Source organism: Phocoena phocoena, chromosome 7 (assembly GCF_963924675.1).
Source record: "Phocoena phocoena chromosome 7, mPhoPho1.1, whole genome shotgun sequence".
Lineage (NCBI taxonomy): Eukaryota > Metazoa > Chordata > Mammalia > Artiodactyla > Phocoenidae > Phocoena > Phocoena phocoena.
This window is the reverse complement of record NC_089225.1, coordinates 42,884,786-42,908,597: the sequence shown is the minus strand read 5'-3', so window position 1 is coordinate 42,908,597 and position 23,812 is coordinate 42,884,786. Positions and strand designations below refer to the sequence as shown.

Sequence of the window (23,812 nt, the reverse complement as noted above, 5' to 3'; positions counted from 1 at the left end):
AGCTTCTCTCCAGGTCCTTCACAACCAGGGAATGTGAAACTTCTCAGAGGGCCGCAAGGACCACAACCATCACCCTGGCTCCCTATAATAATATAGCTTGGAACGTATTTCCAGGTTCCCACCTGGGACCTGGGACTCTGACTCGGGCCTCTGCAAATGCCCCCCTCCTCAGCACACCTCACTGTGAATAAACGCACATGTTGAAGGCTGAGGTAGAACAATCCACAAGCTGGTTCAGTTTAGAGCTGGAAGAGCCACGACTGCCTGACCGGCTGCTGCTTCAGCCCCGGAGAGCACAAAGACGCCTGCAGCCTCCAAAGGTTTCCCATTTGCCTTTCCACCCTAACCCGTCAAAACATGACATTCAGTTCATAACCTTGTAACAATGGACAGGTTTAAGAAGAGACTATGAAGGGCATGCCAAAGAAAGGGTTGCAAAAAAGCCCTAGTTTGACAAAGAGGCAGAAGACAGTGAGGTTTTGAATGCCTCTTTTCAGATATCCAGTCACCACAGCTTCAGCTCCGAAGCAAGCAACAGAGCGGTCCCAGCAACTCCAGAGCTCTATTTAAAACATGAATATGCTGCTTTGAAATGGACCACTGCTCAGCAGGGCTGCAAGCCCCCAGCTGCCAGCTCCCTCTGCTTTCTAAGGTATCATCACAGCCACTGAGATGGATGAAAAAGGAGCAGCAGTGACGCTGCAGCCGCTTAGCACCGCACCCAGGAGACGCCCACCCAGCTGATCAGGTGACTAGGCTGACGTGCTGTCCTCTCAACACGTGCCTACGGATGCTCAGACACTACAAAAATTAGTTCGCTTCTGGTATTTAACAATAAGTGCTTTCAAAAGCCTGAACACTACACAGGGCCCAGAAAAATCAGAGAGGAAACAATAATTTCATGCTGCAATAAACCTACTGCTAGTATCTCTACAGTTAAATTAATTATAATTAATTTATACTCACTGCATACATACATTGTGTCTAACATCTGGGTGAGAGGTACATTTTAAGACGCTGCAGGAAAGAGGGTTTTTTGGGGGGAAAAGGGGGTGGGGTGGAGTAGGTGGAGTGAGAAGCACAGGGAGACTTCTCTAAGCTGAGCAAAGGGAAACATCTGTTGAAACACCACGGATTAACCTATCAAAGGTAAATACCATTAAGTCCAGGGCAATCACCAGTTAAAGTTTCAAGAAAATTGGCTGGTAATTTTGCTTGTTGATTTCCTACACTAAACACAGTGTTCTGTGATTCACTTAGAATTTCAAAAGACAAAAACAGGTAGTCCAAAAGGTAGAACCCAGGGACCTCCCTGGTGGGCCAATGGGTAAGACTCCATGCTCCCAATGCAGGTGGGGCCCGGGTTTGATCCCTGGTGGGGGAACCAGATCCCGCATGCCGCAACTAAGAAGCCTACATGCCGCAACTAAGAAGCCCATATGCCGCAACTAAGAATGGGAGAAAATATTTGCAAATGAAGCAACAGACAAAGGATTAATCCCCCAAATATACAAACAGTTCATGGAGCTCAATATCAAAAAAAAACCAAACAACCCAATCAAAAAATGGGCGGAAGACCTAAACAGACATCTCTCCAAGGAGGACATACAGATGGCCAAGGGGCACATGAAAGGATGCTCAACATCACTATTAGAGAAATGCAAATCAAAACTGCAATGAGGTATCACCTCACATCACTCAGAATGGCCATCATCAAAAAATCTTCAAACAATAAATGCAATAAACGCTAAAGAGGGTGTGGAGAAAAGGGAACCCTCTTGCACTGTCGGTAGGAATGTAAATTGATAGAGCCACTGTGGAGAACAGTATGAGGTTCCTTAAAAAACTAAAAATAGAACTACCATATGACCCAGCAATCCCACTACTGGGCATACACCCTGAGAAAACCATAATTTAAAAAGACACATGCACCCCAGTGTTCACTGCAGCAGTATTTTCAATAGCCAGGACACGGAAACAACCTAGATGTCCGAAGACAGATGAATGCATAAAGATATGGTACATATATACAATGGAATATTACTCAGCCATAAAAAGGAATGAAATTGGGTCATTTGTAGAGATGTGGATGGATCTAGAGAGTGTCATACAGAGTGAAGTAAGCCAGAAAGAGAAAAACAAATATCGTATATTAATGCATATATGTGGAATCTAGAAAACTGGTACAGATGAACCGATTTGTAGGGCAGGAATAGAGACAGAGATATAGAGAACGGACATGTGGACACAGAGGGGGAAGGGGAGGGTTGGACGAATTGGGAGATTAGGTTTGACATAAATACACTACCATGTGTAAAACAGATAGCTAGTGGGAACCTGCTGTATAGCACAGGGAGCTCAGCTTGGTGCTTTGTGATGACCTAGGTGGATGGGATGGGGGGTGGGGGGGAGGGAGGTCCAAGAGGGAGGGGACATATGTATACATATAGCTGATTCACTTCACTGTATAGCAGAAACTAACAGAACATTGTAAAGCAATTATACTCCAATTAAAAAAAAAGAATCACTAATTATTAGAGAAATGCAAATCAAAACTACAATGAGGTATCACCTCACACCAGTTAGAATGGGCATCATCAGAAAATCTACTAACAACAAATGCTGGAGAGGGTGTGGAGAAAAGGGAACCCTCTTGCACTGTTGGTGGGAATGTTAATTGATACAGCCACTATGGAGAACGGTATGGAGGTTCCTTAAAAAACTAAAAATAGAACTACCATATGACCCAGCAATCCCACTACTGGGCATATACCCAGAGAAAACCATAATTCAAAAAGACACATGCACCCCAATGTTCATTGCAGCACTATTTACAATAGCCAGGTCATGGAAGCAACCTAAATGCCCATCGACAGGCGAATGGATAAAGATGATGTGGTTGAGTAAATTACTCAGCCATCAAAAGGAACGAAATTGGGTCATTTGTAGAGATGTGGATGGCTCTAGAGACAGTCATACAAAGTGAAGTAAGCCAGAAAGAGAAAAACAAATATCATATATTAACACATATATGTGGAACCCAGAAAAATAGTACAGATGAACTGGTCTGCAGGGCAGAAATTGAGACACAGATGTAGAGAACAAACGTATGAACACCAAGGGGGGAAAGCAGGGCGGGTCGGGGGTGGTGGTGGTGGGATGAACTGGGAGATTGGGATTGACAGATATACACTAATATGTATAAAATAGATAACTAATAAGAGCATGCTGTATAAAAAAATAAAGTAATATTCAAATATCTTTTTAAAAAAGAGTCCGCATGCCACAACAAAAGATGCCACAACGAAGATCTCACGTGCCACAACTAAGACCCAGCGCAGCCAAAATAAATAAATAAATATTTTAAAAAATAGGTAGAACCCAATTACCCAACTTCTGGATTATCCAAGATATCATTTTAAAGGCTTCTCACTCTGCTTTTTAATGAAGGAATAAGGTGTCTGTTTCATACATTTTGATGTGGCATATACAGTAATAACCTGACTGCAGCTTTCTAAATCAATTCCACTTCAACAAATGCTTTTACAAAGAAAAATCTCTGCAGAGCAAAACAATCACCACAGCTGGCCAACTTACTTTCATAATCTTTGACCAAAAAATTTCACTGTACGAGACAGTTAACACTGAAGCGACAACTCCAGTTCTTTGTGACAGGCTCAATGACAGTACAGGCAGGCAGCCTTAGGAACTTGTTTCCATATCCTCACCCCCCAGGGGAACCATGTCCCTTGGGGAAGCTGGCATCACCCTTCCTTCACCTGCTAGTCCTTACTCGGCCCTCATGTACCAAAATACCTTTCCTATCAAATGGCAATTTCTCTGTGTTTACGTGGACCTTGACATGCAAACACTTCCAAGAGATTTCAGTATACGGGTCCTTCCCATTTTACTTCAATCCTTCGAACACTGAGCGTTGCCTACTGCCCTGTTTGTAGCAGCCTGCCTTCTAATCCCTAGATAAACAGCTCTGCATATAGTCTATAACCTGAGTCTTTTATTCTTTTCAATGATACTTGAAAAATCTTGGCATTCCCTCTTAACTGAGGTTCAGCTTTAGGGGTAAGAGGGTGGGCAATGAAGAATCTACCAGACTCCCTGCTTGTTAGCAGAATTGATACTATGATGTAAGGCACTTGCCTATTTCCTTCCAAAATACGTTTTTAGTTTATAAAATATGCAACACAGAGAAATGAGCTAACCCATTCAGATGTAAAACCCTCCCAATTTCACAGGAGGTCCAGTTCAAGTGCATCCATAGATGCTAATGAATGAGCACAGCAGAAATCAGAAAGGCCTGCTCTATAATCACTGCAGTCTCCTGGAAACGCTCAGCTCATACCCACTGTCACTTCACGTGGCAGGAAACCACATAAAAGAACATCAAGCAGAAAACATAACCCGAAACGGGGTCCTTTTACCACTGTTAAGGTAATTATTAATGTGTTTTCCTAATTTTGAAATAGCTTCATTAAATTGAATGTGAGTTTGCTATTTTGTTGAAGTCAATAAAGCTACGAAGTCCTGAGATAATACAAATGAACCATTCATCACATCCAGGTAAAAATGGTCTAAAATGCCTTGGGTGCAACATATTATGCCGTAGATAGTGGGAGGGTGGTGGGAGGACACAAAAGCTTCTGGAAGAATCATCACTCAATACGCGTAAAGCTCTCAGTACTTCCCTCTGGCAGGCACGCCAGATCCCTTTGAAAGTGAATTAAGAGTTGTGTCTCTGAACTTTTCCATTAGGGCCATTTATTTATCAGCTGCTTCAGAGTTCCATTGTAAAACACACCCAATAACAACCAGAGCGGCCTGGCACATCCCAAAGGAGCAATATAAAATCACAGAGAAATCCTTTGATGTAGGAAGAAAGATCCTGGGTCCAGGCCTTGGCAGAGGAGAAATTTAAAGGCCTCATTGGTAACAAAGATGATCAAAACAAGTTCCTCTTCTAAATTCAACAGAAGAGCACTGAGTTTAGAAACTTGGGAGCTTAAAGCAGGCACGACAGCTCAGAGGCAGAGTTCCCTTCCCCACCCACTGAGAACTAGTCTCCTTGCCTCACAACCACTCACTGACCAGCCAACCAGCACCAGTCACCACTTCTGCATTCTCTTCTCAGCTCTGGCTGCCACATCTTGCTGAAGGGCACATCTGTCTCACCTATTTTCATTTCCTTGATGGAGAGCTCTCTTTCCTGCTGCTTATGTTTTAAACTATGAGCTCCCTTGAAACTGAATTACACAAAAATTGGACCTCGTATCTGTGTGATGGGCCTCAATTACAAAAAATTAGTTTGAAAGTTGGATTAGAAATTCTTTGAGCTAATATTAACAAACTCATTCTAAACAACAATTCCCATTGACCAAGCTGTAAATCCTCAATTAACTCCGACTCAAAATAACAAAAAACAAGGACAGAGCTTTTGGTGCTTTCTTCCCTCAAACACAAAGAGCCATACAGTCTAAATATTAGATTTAAAGAATTCCAGAGGGGGAGGGTCACTTAAAGACCATTAAGTGCAGCCTTATGTTTACCCTCATGTTTACAGATGGGTAACCTAAGGCCTACAAAAGGCAAGGGCCTGACCCATGATCACAAGTTTGGCCTGTGTCTGGATTAGATTCCCAAGTGAAGAGAGTGAGCAGGGGGCACCTCAGACCCAGTGAGATCACCCTTCCAGGGAGAGGCGTGGCCTTACCTGCAACTGAGTTGGGCCGTGGCATTATTAGCGAGCTGGAGCTCTGAGAATAAGGGACCGGACCATCTCCAACTGAGGCTTCGGCTTTGGGCAGCACACTCTCCGCTGGCCCAGGGGGCTCCTCTTCTGCCACTGGGGAGCAATTATCTGCCCTGCGGTCATGAAGCACTCCCTTCTGTACCCCTAACCTTAGGCTTCCGTCCTTATTCCATTCCAAACTGGAGCCACTCCGGTCATCATTTTCGGATGAACTTGTAATTGTGGCTGAAATGAGAGACCAAAATACTTTGAAGGAAGCCAGGAATTGCTGGTGCCGTTGACAGCACACACACACGCACGTGCGCACACACACACATGCACACACCCTTCCCCATGATCAATGGAAAGCTTTCTGGCCCGCACAGATTTTTATCAAAGTATGTTTCATACAGTGTATTTTAGTAAATTAGAAGAATGTTGCTTATCAGGGGAAATAAACTGCTAAATCATTCTACAGGGGAGGAAAAAGAAAACTCTGAGAAGAAGATAATGAAAAAGCTGTCTAAAAGTACCTGAGAGCTAACAGTAAATCTATGTAATTTGGAAATGATATAGCCTGTCTTTTAACAAAGATGAATCGCCTCACAAAAGAATTCAAATCTCATTAAATTCCCTTGAACCTTTAAGTATTTTTCCCAAATTAATAACATTTGTGGATAAAGAGAGGGGGCAGGGCAGCACAATAGTTAGTACAGAAAAGATGCAGGAGAAAAATCTATAAAACAAAAACACAACGATTAAGTCAAGCAGAAATTTGATCCTTAGAATTAAACTTTATAACATCTGTTCAAGACGATCCAGAGAGGCTGACGTGACTATTCCTTTAGCAGCTCAGAATGGAAACCTCTACGTAACCAGCGCCGGGAATACGCAAGCATGGGAAGGGACACTTGACGGCAGAATTAAAATTTAACCTCTTGTAAGAAAAACAGGATGGAAAAACATCTTGGCAAAAGAGGACGAATATGGTGAAGGAAAGCAGCAGCATTCACTCCCCACATCTACAAACAGCCACTTCTGATTTAAAGACGCTGAGCCATATGTGATCCGCTTGCAAGCAACACTGGCTTGAGTCCTTGAGAATAGAGGCCAGGTCCTCTGATCTTTATTTGGATCCCAGCAGCTCAGGCCCTTAACTGCAAGACTTAAATGGGAGTGCACAGGGTCAGAGGGCATTCAGGACCCAGCTGCCTGGATGAAGCTGCTTCTTCAACATACCCCGATGATACACACTTTACCAGCAGGCTGGTGAATTAGCTCCAACAGAGTCTGTCATCTAGGATCAAAGGGTCTGAAGGGGTTTTGTTTTGTTTATTTTTACAATGCTCTTTATGGTTTAGAAGTAAGGACAAAACAATTTCCTCCCGTGATGCGACTGACCGCAGGGTATCCTGTCACAATTCTCAAACTATCTTTGCTCCTGCTGGACTTACCACTCACTGCTTATCTCCCTGCTTAAAACTCCCTTCTACATGCTGAAGCCTCCTTAGAGGACGCACCACGAGCTGATCCCTTCCTTTTCTGAGCACATACTCAGTGCTCAGTAAATGTTTGCTTATTCAACGAATGAGCAAATGAACAAACTACATTTAATCTGTTATTGGTTCAGGATTGTTGACATTATGTCTCTAACCGAAGCGTAAGCTGATTTGAAAGGGGCCTGTCACATCTTCAGGGTACCTGTCATTACTCCCAGCCATTTCCAAGTTTTCTAGCAGGCGTACTAATACTAATCTCTCTCTCTATTTGGAATCGATCACAGTCTTCATTGTGTGTTTTTTAAATGGACCATTCATATTAGCATACGTATATTAAGTATGACTCTTTCCATCCTAAAAATGCAGGTGGTGGTAGTAACAGCAGCAGTTGCTATTTATTGAAGGTTACTGTATATATCATGGATTGTGCAAAGGGCATCACAGGAATACTCTACTTTATTAATGAGATTATTGCCTCAATGGTAATTAGTTACTAATGATAACCCTATTAATAAGCTGTGACTGTGTTCCAAATTTTCATTTAAAAGTCCAGTGCTCAGGACTCAGAAAGCTTTTCCTGCAGGCATGTTGTAATTAGGTTCCCAGGCTACCCCAACACCTAAGTTACAGAAAGCGGGTGGGGCGACTGGTCTGGTTTTTATGTTGTGGCTGTTTTATCTGGGGTCACATGTTCTTAAGGTGAAAAACAAACAATGTCAGAGTGATGTTCTTTCTCCTTTGCTCTCCCGAAGTGCCATGCACTTCAGAATCAAACCCCGAAGGATCTGATCCTAACTCAGACCTCAAGCAGAGGGAACAGAAACTGGGACTTCCCTACTCCCTGTTACCAGGGACAGCACCAGAAGCAGGGCTTCCGGAACCCAAGCAGCAGCTAGGCAGGGACATTCTGGTCAGGGCTCATGGGATGCAGGGACAGGCTGAATGCCCAGTTCTGTCAGCACAGCCACAGGTGCCCAGGCCCTGATGAGTGGCACCATTCAGGTCGTGGCAGTGAGCAGAAGGGAAGCAGGTAGAGGAAGAAGGCCCCCAGGCAGCTGGGAAGAGAAGTCCCAGATGGGGCCACGATTTCAAAAGGAGGATATTACGAGTTTACAGTATGTTTGTAAGGAGGAGACTCTCCCCCTGTCCTCAAGAAGTTCAACTAAGGGACGCGTTCCAGAGTCCACACTGAGCAGGGCCCTCTCAGAGGCAGGCAGGTGAGGAGCTCTGAAGCCAGGGCCCTCCCCCAAAGATGCTCCACTAAGATTGCCCCATTCACAACATTCCTCCCTGGGATCCAGTACCAGACCCAGGCTGACGGCTGGAAGCCCCAGCAGTGAACTTTCACCTCAGGCACAATGCAGCTCTGAAGCAGATCCAGTGGGGCAGATGAAGGCCCCAGTTCTCCCACACGACCCAGGAAGCACACCAAAGAGGGAAGCTCCGCAGTCTCCAAGAAGGGGAAAGTATTTCTTATAACAAATGACAAGCTACTCAAAAAATACCTATTCTTCTTCCAAGCTAACAGAAATAAATTCCTAATTAAGTTAGCCCAGTCACCTTCAAGTTTTAACACACACAGGGCAACATCCTAACTATGATGTTTCTTTTTAAAAAAAAAAAAAAAAAACTCTAAAAAATCAGTGCCATTTGACATTTTCCAGAGACTGGATAATCTTGAAAAGTTCCCTAACAACTCAACTCAAAAATTCTAACATCTTATGACTTCAACTATTATAGATGCCAGTGTTCATCAATTAAGACTTGCCATCATCACTCAGGCTGGGTCTCAGTCACTCTGCAAACACACAGGATTCTGTAAAATGAGCAACTTATCAGGCCTTAAGTTTTACCAAGCTACGAGGTTAGGCTGTGCCTTACAAGTCAGTATTAAATTAGGTTTGGTACTGCTCATTGAGTCTCATGTGCTACTACTTCCGACTCTCCATGTAACCTGAAAATTCCTTTTAGCCAAGGACAGGGGGTTATCTTCCTCTGTAGACACAGCACATTTAACCAGACCTACTAGTGCACTGGGCTATACCACCTCCAAAGCACTTTCTAATTATGTTAAGACATATACATGATCACCACAACACGAGAGAAGAGGTGGAAAGGCTGAGAACCATCAATCCCCCTTTATAGATATGGAAACACACTGGGGAGAAACTGATCTCTCTCTGTCTCTGTCTCTCACACACACACACACACACACACACACACACGTTAGTGGTACGTCCAATACCAGTCCTTTTGACTGCACATGCAGTGTGTATTAAAACTCCCTTTGCCTTGTACAATTCTCAGCATGTAAAAGGAGTTCTGTAAAGTATCTGTGGCTAAAGAGTATTTTGCAGTTCATGAAATCTGCCTTGTTAAAAACAGCAGCCCCTGGGCAGGGGCTAGTGGAGAGTGGCCAATCATGGGCTCACAGGAGCCAGGAGGGAGTCTGACTGGGAGGTGGGGGAAGCAGAGAGAGAGACCCACTCAGTCATTAAACGTTTTGCTACATATGGCACTGCAATAAAATGATTCCTTATCCTTCCCAACTTTCCCTCATCCCCTCTTTGCTTATTGAAGGTTCTTTCATATGTTGAATGTTCACTTGAAACAGAATTTTAAAAAAAACAGTAAAGTCCAGGGCCCAGTAAGTAGTTTGGTGGGATCTAAATCAAGTTGTAGGTTTAAAAGAACATCAGGAAATAAATTAAGGGACTTCCCTGGTGGCGAAGTGGTTAAGAATCCGCCTGCCAGTGCAGGGGACATGGGTTCAATCCCTGGTCCAGGAAGATCCCACATGCCATGAAGCAACAAAGCCTGTGCGCCACAACTACTGAGCCTGCACTCTAGAGCTGCGAGCCACAACTACTGAGCCCGCGCGCCACAACTACTGAAGCCCGCGCACCTAGAGCCTGTGCTCCACAAGAGAAGCCACCACAATGAGAAGCCCGTGCACTGCAATGAAGAGTAGCCCCTGCTCACCGCAACTAGAGAAAGCCCACATACAGCAGAGACACAATGCAGCCAAAAATAATAAATAGATAGAAATACATTAAATTGACTATTTAATGTATTACTCCAGAATTATAGATGGACTAATAGAATTACAGATGGACTAATTATAGATGGACTAATAATTATAGACTAATGCATTAGTCTAGAATTGTTTAGAAACTAAGGGCCACTGATATCAAACATATACACAGAGCCAAATTCTTCTCTTAGCTCTGGAAAAGACAAGAGGTGAAAAGTGCAAGGGGCTTGGTTCAAACTTTGGCTTTTCTTCTTTTGAGGACCCACAAGGGGGTATGTCTCTCTGGGCCCACTACTAGGAATGGGCACATTTTTGTCTTACCTTACTGACATCATCTTGTGTGTTTGATTGTGCTTCTCCCGCTACACAGGTTACTAGGAATCTTAAGACTTTCTGCCCACTTATAAGCAAAATTAATAAAATCTTATGAACCTGACTGCTGACTTCATCTTTTCTCTCACTCTTTCCCAACTCATACCTTCCCTGAAAAAGAAAATTCTTGTTTTAGTAAATGCCTATGAGCATTTCAAATCCAGTAGGAAGGGATGAAATATAAATAAATAGTATCCCTAGGAAATAAGAACAACAATAGTGGCTAACATGAATATTATAATAGTGTTAATCATGCCCAGGTCCTGTCCCAAACTCTCCCTGGGAGAGAAAATTAGATAGAAGGGCATATGTAAAGTGCCTCGTATATCATAAGGACCCAAGAATGCTTTCCTCCCCATACAACTGAAGAAAAATAAAGTAGCACTAACAAAACCCAAACAAACATCTTTCAGCTTCTATATCCAGTTTAATGGTTGAGGGGAAGAGTCTAAAAGTTAAAACACGGGACCAAAGAATTAGAGACCAAACAAGAAAGAAGTAGACCGGTTGCTTATGAAAGTGGAGGAAGGGAAGGAGTGAGTAAAAAAAGGAAAATCCAACTAGTGCAGACACTGTCTCTTTGACCCGACTGCATAAAGACCATCAGCAACTCTAGAAAGCGAAGAACGTCCCACCGAGGCTGGGGCAAGATCAAAGTGACAGGTGCAGGAAGCCACGGGCCCACTACCTGGTCCTTTGGACCCGACAGCACTCGGTGCACTCCTCTGCTGTGTACTCACGCCTCACACGGTTCAGGCTGCCGTGCCACACTCTGGACTTCCCTGAGTGACAAAGGGGGAAGACTGCAAGGATGAAACCAGCCTGCTGGGAACCTTCTGACCAGAAATGCCAGACTGTGCTTCTCCCTCTGCCCCACCCACATACTAACAAACCGCAGGGAACAAAGTCTGAGGCTCGCTGCTCTCACCTCCGGCAGCCCAGGAAGGCGAGCGAAGGCACTCACGTCTGGCAGGATGGGGGCAGGTGGCCTGAGTCACCTCTGGCTCTTCCTCTCACCTCTCTGCGTGGACAGCGGCGCGTGGCTCCTCTGGCCAGCCCTGGGGAGCCGCCGAGGGCCCTGCACTTTGGCTCGTGACAGACAGATCTCTGTCCCAAATCTCTGGCTCAGTGCTCACGGCTGTGCACAAGGTGCACTCTGCTGTGACAGGCAGCGAGGCCAGGGGCCCGAGCCACAGCCACGCAGCCCTCTGTGGGCAGCTGGGGCGGGGCAGTGGGGGAGGGCAGGACAGGTCCCCTCACTCGGCCACACCATTCCAACCTCAGCCCCACCCCACATGGCCCAGACTCAGTGGGACAGGGCAGGCAGCGGCCTCCGGAGAACAGCCTGCAGACCTGAACAACAGGAAGTTTTCTAGCAATAGCACGTGACACGGTGTCCTGGTAAGGCTTCGCATAACCCGAACACCAAAGGCCTAGACGCTGGCACTTCTGACTTAGTCCAAGGACTCCACAGAATTCTGGATTCTTCCAGAAAAAAGCAGAAGGCACTAATAATGGTTGGTATTATTATGCACCTACGGCATACACCTTCCATCAGAGGGCACTGCCATGTTTTAAACCCTTTTCAGCTAGTGACAACTTGCCCAAGTTTCAAAGGGCAGGAGACCATTCTTTGGTTCCACAGGTAAACAAGTTTTAAAGTAGATACTGTGCCTATCTCTGCTGTCCCAGTACTGAAAGAAACGTGCTCCTGGTGTGCAGTCGGTGCCAGTAAATGCTTCCGACAAAACAGCCCAGAGAATCCAACCACGGTCTGAATACAAGTATAGCAAGCGCTTTGCTAACTCGCATCACCACCAAGGACTTCTTTCCCATGTTAAGTACGTTACCAAATTATATATGTAAAAGCAAATTTTCCTCCTTCACCCAAGAGATTAAAAAGCTTCTATAATTAAGGATGATTTTTTAAATTGCAGGCAGTGTAGCAAAATGAATAGTAACACAGATTTGAAACACTCTAAATAGTTATTACCAAATCAATTTCAAAGCATTTCAATTTAGTAGCGAGCAGGGCAAGACAGGTGGCAACAAAGCAGTATTAGCATAAAATCAAAAGGACAGGAGTTACAACAAGTTAAAAATGAAAATAAAGTACAATTAATTCCTCTGTGTGCCTCTCTCTGCATCTGATCATCTCCCTTGGGACACAAAGTCCAGGAAATAAAAGGTCTAAAGCTACCTCTAGAATCACTTTCATTTTACAAGCCTAGGAAGGCAGAGAAGAGACATGCAGGAAGATAAAAGTCAGCCCAGGGTAACTTTTCTTTATGTCCTAAGCAACTGGGCAGAAGAACAAATATTATCAAACTCCAGCAAGGATGCTAATCAAGTGTCCGGTATTTCACTGCAAGCCACTTTTGCAGGAGCAATATTCCTGTGAAGGTAATTCCCCTGCCTAAATATACACCAACACAGCCAAAAATAAAACAAATAAATTAATTAATTAAAGAAAACGTATACCTGCCTCCCAGCTTCAAAGTGGGCAGGGGGAGAGCAAATGTAAGCTCCCTCCCCCGCCCCCCCCCCCGCCCCCTCCCAGAGAAAGGGGAAAGGCAGCAGGAAAAGCCTGAGTTCTGGCTTTACCCTCTTAAAATTCTGAGCACTTAATCATCCTGAAAGCTACCTGGCCTGGTGGAATGCGGGTGGCTCAGGTGTGGGGCAGCAGGGCAGGTGGAGACACACCTGATCTGCTGAGAAGACACACCCAGTGCGGGAGATGGTGGGGTGAGAGGTGAGATGTGGCTGTCCTCCACTCAGAACCCCCTCCCCTCCCTTCGTGGGGCTGTCCTAACACCAACCCTCAAAAGGAAACCCATCCAACAGGCTATGAAAGCCACTGGGAGATTATAAATGTCAGCAGGTACAAGCAGGTGGCAAAGAAAGGAAATGGAAGGGATGACTGACTTTTAATGGCCTCTCTCTCTGCCAGAATTTTTTAAATTGCTACCTGGAAATCCTTCTCCTGGGCACCTCTATCATTAATGGATAGGAAGAATTTATTATTGTTTTAAATCTTGATAGGAAAGCTGATTTTTGTTTGTTTCTCCTCATCCAACATCCATCCTCTTTCTCCCTAAATAAGTAGCCCATTTCTCTGAATACACACACACATAAAATACTGAACATGACATGGACATAAACAAAAACTACACAGTATCTTTAAATCAAAAGTGCTTTAAAGCCTGCTATTCTCAGTGATGTTTTCTTTTTTTTAATCAGATTGGTTTTCACACAGATTCCAATGAATACACATATAGGCATACTATGTTTTACTGCACTTCACAGAAATTGGGTTTTATTCAAATTGAAGGTTTGTGGCAAGTCGGCATCGAACGAGTCTAAAGGCGCCATTTTTCCAACAGCATTTGCTCACTTCATGTCTATGTGTCACATTTTGGTCATTCTCGAAATATTTCAAATCCTCTGCAAACAAAAAGATTACAGCTCGCTGAAGGCACCGATGATGGTCAGCATTTTTTAGCAATAAAGTGTTTTTTAATTAAGGTAAGTACACTGCTTTTTTCTTTAGACATAATACTGTTGCACACTTAACAGACTACAGTACAACTTTTATACACATTAAGAAACAAAAAAATTTGTGTGACTCGCTTTACTGCGATATTTGCTGTTATGGCGGTCTGGAATCAAGCCTGCAATATCCCTGAGGTCTGCCCATACTTAATTTTTTTGTAAGCCAGGATTAATAGTCTACAATTTCCATTTGTAACAGATGGAAGCAAGTTATATTCAAGGGAGTGTCACTAAGAAAAAATGTTCTTTCCACCATGGAGGAAATACCTTTAAATGCTACTTCTTTATAAAGTCTTCCTTTTCAAAGCAAATAATTAAAAAGCTGCTTCATGGTGACTGAGTACAGCTGCTGTCACATTTAGGTTTTCACATTGCAGCTTTGTGAAATCAGACCCTAACTTCTAAGTAATGCCAATGATTTTATTATGTAAAGAGTAAGGAATTTTACTTTAAATTTTACTAAATTTTTACTAAAATTTTACTAAAAAAAAAAAAAAAGAGGGCTTCCCTGGTGGCGCAGTGGTTGAGAGTCCGCCTGCCGATGCAGGGGACACGGGTTCGTGCCCCGGTCCAGGAAGATCCCACATGCTGCGGAGTGGCTGGGCCCGTGAGCCATGGCTGCTGAGCCTGTGCTCCGCAATGGGGAGAGGTCACAACAGTGAGAGGCCCGCGTACCGCAAAAAAAAAAAAAAGACATTTGTAGGGAATGTAGTTAATCCCATCCAGCTCAGACAGTATTTCTACATGACAGAATTATTAAACTTCTAAAGACATTTATGATGGAAGAACTTGGAGCTCCTGAAATAGGATGCAGCGGGACTCCCCTCTGCATTACACCATGAACATGGGGCAAGGGGTGGAGAGGGGCCTGCTAGGCCTTGGCCTCCACAGAGAAGGACTGGAAGGGGCCCAAATAAATTCCTCTCATGGTCATTAGCCTGCCCTTTCTCCTACTAAGCAATTCCAAAAGGAAATTCTCTTCACCTGCACATGTATCAAAACCAGTAGAAACAGAACCCAGGCAGGGCACCCTGTGGCAGCCTGAGAAGGCTGTCTGGGCACGTGGGAACACGAACTTCCCTTCACGGCATCTGTTGGGCAAAAATATTTAGACTGAATAGAATCATCACGAAGGAAGTCACCTTGAATAGTAAGCGGGAGGCCCAGGGATTGCTAAGGATGGGTTAGCATTGTTAGAAATTTCCCCTAAATAAACTGTGCTAATACTGTACGTGGAGCTCTGGTCTGAACCCCGGATGGGAGCCTACAGCTTCCCCAAAGCTTGCTATGTCATGGCAGCTGTGTGCTCTTTACGTCAGCCCACCCCCAAACCTTTGCCACTCCAACCTGAGCTCCATGGGTTGATAAATCTCAAACAACTTCAAATGGAAAATTAAATGGAAAGCCTCTTCCTCCCTTCTCCAGGCCCTGTGTAATCCGGAACATGAATCTTAACCAGCCTGTTTTACAAGCAGCTGCAGGGCCTCCCAAAGCAGGAAGCCAAGATATCTCGCCTTCATCGGTGCCCACTGGGTTCACTGTGTTCTTGAATATTTTACTCTGTGGAACAGTTAAGATGCCCAAAGGCTACACCTTATAAAAACAGACATGTTCGTCACTGCCCACCCCCCAGCAATCACAGAAGCACAACTGAGTCACAGATCCCTGCTCCTTGAAGAGGCAACGGAACCTGCGTACCCTGTACTGATTCGGGAGGAAGCTCGTCCCTCCTCTGGCCCTGCCACGCCCACCTCTTCACAGAGAGCTGTGGGTAAGTCTGCCTGGAGATGAAATGCTTGTTTTTCCTTCTCCTCCCTACCACACCTCCAATGCGTCCCCTGGCAACAGGTTCTAATTCTGCAGGTCACTGAAGGAGAGAGAACAGAGAAACACTGTCACCAGCACAGGGTTTCCCTCTCGGCCACCTACGGTCCTCGCTCCCTGAAGGAGATCAGGTGACCGGGCACGAAGCACATGCCCCCGCATGAAGCAGGGGGTCTTTGCTGAAAGAGGGACTTAGGAACCTCTTCCCGGTTCCTCCCACTTTCATCTCAATCGTTGCCATTTTTCCTGTTCATCCGAGTTAAGGGAACATGTTGACTGAGTCAAGGAAGGAAGGACAGCCTCAATGACATGAAATGGGTCATTTAACTTTAACGACAAGACACAACTTAAAATACAGACGACATGAAAAGACTGGACAATGCCAACTTGGAATGGGAATCCCACATAGCTTCCTTAGAAACCAACTAAACCATTGCCTCCTGCAATGCAACTTGGTAAGTAGCCACAATTCTCTTTCCTTAATTTCTCATGCCCAACACCATGCTAGGAGCCCAGCAGATAGCCAGAATAAGATAAATGAGACCCCCTAACTATGTGGAGACAAAAGTAAATAACAAAACAAAAATAAGTAAACCGAGGGGCTTCCCTGGTGGCGGAATGGTTGAGAATCTGCCTGTCAATGCAGGGGACACGGGTTCGAGCCCTGGTCTGGGAAGATCCCACATGGCGCGGAGCAACTAGGCCCATGAGCCACAACTACTGAGCCTGCGCGTCTGGAGCCTGTGCTCCGCAACAAGAGAGGCCGTGACAGTGAGAGGCCCGCACACCGCGATGAAGAGCGGCCCCCACTAGCTGCAACTAGAGAAAGCCCTCGCACAGAAACGAAGACCCAACACAGCCAAAAATAAAATTAAATAAACAAAAAAAAAAATTAAAAAGAAAAAAATAAGTAACTTGAAAATACTGAGATGCTATGGAGAGCATGTAATAGGGGGACTAACTGGTCTGGGCTCAGCAGGGACTGTATTAAATCAAGTACTAATTAAGAGCCTCAATACTCCTGCAGTTCAGTTGTTCATTGACAATGCAGAAAACCAACCGGCAACTTTTCTATTCCCTCTTTAGAACACCTTTAAAATAGCAGAAATCTCTCAATGAGAGAAAGAGACAGAGTGAGAATGAATGACCGAATGAATGAGGGTAGTTTTCTGTCATTGAAAAGGTTTCTGTCAAAACAAGAAATTGGCTTGGCCATAATCAGAGGCGTGAGACGTCAGTGCCAGAACACAGAATAAGAAGTAAAAGGCTGTCAAAAAAAAAAAAAAATCTGTAGCACTAGCCAATTTCTTGAAGGAAGACAAACTCTGAGGAGGAGAGGACATTGCAGAAGAGCCAAGAATGCTGTAAAGAAAGTCATCTGGAACAGCTAAAGCCACCACAGCGCCAAGTCCGCGCACCGCAACAAAAAGTAGCCCCGGCTCTTTACAACAGCGCAAGTCCACGCACAGCAACGGAGACCCCAAGCAGCCAAAAATAAATAAATAAATAATTTGTAAAAAAAAAAAAAAGAAAGTCATCTGGCTAAAGTCATCAGAATTAATACCAGAGATCCTTCGGTGGTGGGCAGCTCAGAGAGACGGGGCATGAAAACAGAGGTAACACTGGGAAAAATTTGTTAGACAAAACAGCAGGTGGGGAAGCAGAGTGAGATGAGAAAGGGGAATTAGCAGAATAAGCTCACTGGAAGGGCTTGAAGCTGAGTGAAAAGAATTCAAACCTGCTACAAAAACCACAACCCACCATTCACATGAAATGTCCAGGATGAGCTAGCCAGTCTGTAGAGACAGAAAGTCGATTACCAGTTGAGTAGGGCTGGGGTATGCGGGGAAACGAGGTGTGACTTCTAAGGGTCCAGGGTTTCTTTTTGAAGTGGTAAAAATATTCTGAAATCAGATTGTGGCGACGGCTGCACAGTACTGAATAAACACAGTCCACTCAATGGTTTAAATGAGTGAATATTATGGTATGCAAATTATATCTCAATGAGACAATTCAAACAAAAAGGAAACAAAAACCCACGGAAGATCCTGATCCAAGTGAAAACTGAGGGAAGAGACTGCCTTCCTCGTGCTGACCGGCCCCTCACAGAGCCCACACCCCAGTCCTAGGCATCTCACAGATCTTCTGGGGCAATCGCCAAAGGAAAACTGGATGAACCTGCAGAGCTTGGTTTTTCGAACTACACTTGAAAGAAATTGCAGGCGACTGGAGAAAACAAAGCTCAAATGTCACTGCATTTGGTGACATACATAAAACATAAAATATCCCTCAAAGATATGTGCATCACTTGGGCAACAGGGAGGGGCTGAGCTGTGCAGGAGAGCACTGGTGTCAGACAGCAGCATGGCCTCAGCACACAAGAGACCTGAACAGCTCACCCGAAAGACACCAGGCTGCAGACTGGGACACACAGGCGCCCAGGCCCTCCTGCAGAAATGCGAACGCCCTCTGTCTGGGATGGTATGTAAAAACAAGGGCTCTTAAATTCCCTGGTTGATTCTATTGTGAACATGGGACTAGAAACTACTGACCTAATCAGAAGCCTTACTTTTGATTTCCTTTGAGATGGAAAGAAGTGTGCAAAGAATTCAATTAAATGTTGCTCAAGTCACCTAGTCAAGCAGCCTAAGGGTCAGGACTACACTCTGTGTCTCCAGACTCCCAGCTCAGCACAAGCACACCTACTTTGTGGGTATGGGCATGGGTGTGTGTGGGCAGTTAGGTTTCCTTAGAAACTCCTGGCCTCCAAACAGTGGTCAGATGCCATTATAAGAAACTAAAGAACAAACACCCAGAAATACGTGGGAGATCAGTGACCTTGAGACTGAGCTGGGAAGACTTCTCAACATGCGGGGATTTCCTTGCCCTATGGTGTGTCCTATCCAGACCCAATCCCCATCAAGTAGAATTACTCAGTGAGGAGGGAAGATTTTTGTAACTTCACAGGCCAGACCTGATCTGGAAAATTTTTTACCAAATGAGCCCAGGGTTATAAAATAAACACCAAGGAACGTAAAAGCCAATGTTTCATCCTCTCAGCTGTCCATGGAGCCGGTGCTATCTGCAAAGGACAGGGCAGGCCCCGGAGGGCCGACCTTCACAAACCACGCATGCTAAAACCCTCTTAAGAAGTGCCTGGTGAACGCTCTGGCTGAAATGCATGGAGCCAGCACATGACCGAGGAGTGAGCTTCTTACCTATAATTCCACTGTCCTTGCTTTCCAGGGTGGAACTAGGGCTGCTAATGGTCTCACAGGGACTCTTGTTGGCTGCCGTCTTGCTGACACAGCTATTCAAGGTTGAGCAGGGGCTATCGGTGCTAGGAGACGCGGTACTGCTTGTAAGCGTGGAGCAAGGGCTGATGCCTTGGCTCAGAGCTGTGCACTGTAAGATGAAGGGAAGGAGGAGTTAGCGCAGCTACACATCCCTTTGTTTTTGATGCTAAAACAATGAAACTACAAACCGGAAAATGGAAAACAGTTTTGTTTTGTTTTGTTCTTCAAATCTAGGGATCTTAATATATACGGTCTTCCAACATTTAAAAGAGAAATCTCCTAGTTCTGTTCCCCCGACTTTGCCATCTTTTTTCTCAAAAGGGCAGTCTTAGAAATAATTTAGTGGGAATGCGCATTTAGTAAAGCAGAAATAGCAAACAGGCAGACTTCCTTTCATTTAACGTCTGCAGAAGACAAATGGGTTCTCTGACCTCTGTGCGTTAAATCTGGGAATTCTGTTTTTGTAATGTTTCACAAGCACTGCAACCTGGTTCAATTCCTTAAGATTTACGGGCTCTGCGATCAGGGGAAGGAGACGGGCGGCCACTGCGATCTTAATCAATGCATGACACCCTCCCTGAGACCCTCGCAGGGGGCAGAGGCTCTGGCCCCTCGTTGCAATTCAGACGTACACTTCTCCTCTCAGATGTGGCAGGCTGCTGTTCCCTAGGAAGGGGAGTGCTCCTCCGTAGATGGACCATTTGATCTCATTTTATTTTGTCTCTCTATATAATCGCCTATAAATCTTTTCCTCACCCCACTGACCCTCCAAAATTTCAACGGATAAAAATGCACAGGAAAGCGTATACCAAAGCAGCCAGATGAGAAGAACGGTGCTATAAAGATAAAAGTAGTGTCATTACTAAGGAATTCTCTCGGCCGCTTTAATTCATTCCGCTACTCTTCTCCGGGTGGTGATCAGGTTAATGTGGACATTTTCGTAAATTCTACACCCTTCTGCTTCTCCTCACCGCCCCAACCTCAACTACAAAGATTCACAAACACACTGTTGAAATGAATTTCAACACGCAGCAGCCCAGACTCATTTGGCCCGAACAATGACCTCCCCACTCAGGGAGGGGGGAAGACGGTCATGCCTTCATTCATCCTCTGAGCAGGTATGACATGCAGTGTCTTCCTCGGGCATTACCATGGTTTCGTTTTTTTCTTCAATGGTGATGTGTGTGGAGCTTGGAATCCCTTCTCCCAGTAAAAATCCCAGCCTTGTCAACAGTTCTTGAGCTGCTGGCGAACAGCTCGGTTCGTTATCAGCCTTTGCTTCTGGAACAAAGAAAGAAAACAATGAAAGACACCCCTCTCTGGAATGTCAGTATCGCATCTGGAGGAGCTGGCATTACAGCTGCCTGTCTGGTGCTTCTGCGTATTTTTATAAAACGCACAAAGTTTGACAATGCTGCCTGTCCGCCAGCAATACATTCTAATTAAGAGACTGTGACAGGTTAAGCAAACAGTAAAAGAGAAACACCAAGTGCAAAGGGTGAAATTGTTGACCTGAATCAGAAGACACGGTGTCATTTTCTGATGGCAATTCCTACTTCCATGTCATGAAAAATGGGTACTTCAGACACCAAAGGCAGAAAAAGGCCTACTCCTCTTACTCTTGAAGAGCACAGTGTGTCCAATGCCAACAGGAGGCTGAAATAAAGTAAAATCCAAGTGGCATGCTGCCAGAGCTATTAGATGCGGGGGCGGAGGGGGACTGAAATGCAAGCTCTCATTTAACAAGAAAGAGGCATGACCACTTCAGTGGAAACTTCCTGTGCACACCTCCTAGGAGAGAAAAGTCAAAACCAGGATTCCAACCCAAGGGTCAATCATCAGGGATCCATGTTGAAACAAAGATCTTAAGTCTCAGTGAACTGTGTCCCAAGAGACAGGACCCAGTAGTACACCCTGCTGTCCATGGGGAGATGCAGAAAAATGGGTTGTCTTCTCAGCACACTCCACAGTAAGGTTGGAAGCACGTTCCACCTGAAGGTCACAGGGCATGTTTGGATGCCCTAAGCCTGGTCATCTTGCTTGGTGCACTCAAGATAATTTTATTGTTGGACTTGACTTAAATGTTGAGCTGTAGATTAACCTTGTATCCAAAGCCTAAGGGAACTTAATTTTGGTGGACAAAATGATATTCACATCATTCTAACAGCTCTCTTACAGTTTTAAGTCAGCATCCATCAGGGAATGAAATAACGTATAAAGTTAACTGTGCCTACAAAAGTTAGAACTTAAGAACAACATACAACCCGTAATAGTCGTTCATCTTAATGTTTTGTTGTTTTTTGTTAATTGTCTAGGTACCTAGATCCATACATTCATGAACAATTTTCCCTGGATGTGGAAATCTACAGATAATAGGTCACAGAAAAATAAAATGAGGAAAGAACAAATTCGATATTACTTTTGAGCTACAACATCAACACCAAAGTTCAATGCTAACTTTGCCTTTTGTAAGGAACTACAGAAATCAACATAAGCAGAGCTGAGAAGACCATCTGTATTATACTTACCCACATTATCAGTTTTGCTAAGTCATGCTCCCAGGATGGCAGCTATAAGAGGAACTAGGCTGACTGTATCCTCAAGGAAGGAAAAGTACCCCACCCCTTGGCTTGCTCTCAAAAGCTCCCAATGTTTAGGGTGAGAAGAAGAGCTGTTTCCCAGCTTGGACAGTTTTCAGTTGCTCTAGAATACTGCAGAGATAAAATAACCAAGGCTTGATCGTTGTGGGTTAAAAGAGCCCTGATGTTTCTGGATCATTTGAGATAAACCCGTAACACGAAGGAGCAGTAGCCCCAAACCAATGACAGGGGTAAGGGAGCCACCCCAGGGCAGGTCAACCACACCCTCAAAGCCACTCTACAGAAGGTCCCTTCCCACCAGAGATCTCCAACCACATTTTGACTCTTAAGGTACGTGGGCACTGGGGAAAGGAAACCAGGAACCAAACCAAATCAGCATGACCCAGGCACACCCAAGGGCTGGACTACTTCAGGACAGGATCAGTGCCACCCTCCCTTGCCCCAAGGCTCAGGCAGGGCAGCTACTTTATCTTAGGTGTGGCAGCTGGACCGGAGGGAGAGAAGAACAGGATGCAGCTGGAAAGGGGAAGAAGTGGGTGAGGGGCCAGTACTCAGCACTTTCTCTACTCCACACCCCACTTTCTTTTCAAAACAATCTCTACACTGCTTCCCAATTGTGACCTGCCCCAGAATGTCTAGCTTCTGGTTCAACCTGAAACACTCTGGGGAGAGAGCCAAAAACTACTCCCAGTTGGCAGCTGCTGTCATGAAATTTACCCTGACTACAAACGGGGCCACAGCCAATGGCTCACTCTGAGACCCGCATCCTGTGTAGGTCCTGGGTGGGAGGGGGGCCGGAGGCAGCAGATTCACCCCAGATTGTCAAGGTTCTCATTAATAATAATTTTATATACGCATATCATTGTATATATATATATACACACACACATACACATATGTGTGTGTGTGTATAAATTCAAAGACAACTAGTCATCTAAACTTCCCCCCTTCAGACAAGTTGGGGAGCAGTGGCCATTCCAGTCTCCTGAAGAGACAAGAGATGCCCAAATTCATCACTAACTTGTTCTCTTAACTGTTCAATCTGGTCTTTGTCGCTACCAACGTTCCACAAATCTACCCAGGTTTGGGAGGAATGAACGGACGTTCTTTATTGCAGTCTTGGCATCCATTAAGCCACTACAATTTTCTTTCTTCCAGAAGCTTCCCAACTGTCTTTTCATATTACTCTTTCTACTAAAATGTCATCCTAGTGACCTTCCCCTCAGAAGTCGCCTTTGGTCTGAATTCCTTAATCCACGTCAAGCTGTCTGCATCTTTCCTTCCCTAATGCACAGAGTGTGTCTCGCTGAACTTTTCATTCTGGCAGAAGGACCCCTGGGTGAAGTATGACAGTGCCATTTTGGGGGAGATGAGTTGCCTGGGAACACACACGGATACACTCGACTGTGAAATGGAAATGTATTTCTCCTTCCATAGTCAATTACCAAATACTGAGATCTGAACAGTCAGATAGGATTTTCTTTGAGCTAATGATTCCAGAACGACTCCCAAACCAAAATTCAATGGGATACTCTAGATAGTCTATTTTCATTTGTGTAGTTAATATTAAATCACTCGTCAATAATGGGTGTACCTTACCCCACAGCAGTGGGATAAGGGCTGGAGAGAAAGACCTCATCTCTTAGCAATGCTTTAACATCTCATAGATTTAAATATCCAAAGAACTTATGATGACTGTAGCTGGAGGTGAGAGAGTATCTGGCCTCACACTCCCTAGGAATCCGTTAGGTAAGTAGAGAGCGATATTCCTCCCAATAATGTTCTCATGAAATCCCCGCTATTATGCCACTGTGGAATAATCACATGGAGAAAGGCAAAGGGAATTTCTTTGATCACTCCCTGCCTGGCTCTTTTTACCTATTCACACCTGT

The 23,812-nt window shown here is 44.8% G+C and overlaps 1 protein-coding gene across 1 annotated transcript in view; it reads right to left on the bottom strand.

The window, feature by feature from the left end:
* Positions 1 to 23,812, bottom strand: part of TANC1 (tetratricopeptide repeat, ankyrin repeat and coiled-coil containing 1) — a 216,777-nt gene that overhangs the window by 57,035 nt on the left and 135,930 nt on the right. Inside the window, exons 4-6 of the mRNA XM_065880140.1 lie at positions 20,471 to 20,601; positions 19,243 to 19,429; positions 5,726 to 5,989 (exon numbers count right to left, since the gene is read on the bottom strand). Of these exons, the coding sequence (XP_065736212.1) occupies positions 5,726 to 5,989; positions 19,243 to 19,429; positions 20,471 to 20,601 (582 nt within the window). The remainder of the gene's footprint in view (positions 1 to 5,725; positions 5,990 to 19,242; positions 19,430 to 20,470; positions 20,602 to 23,812) is intronic.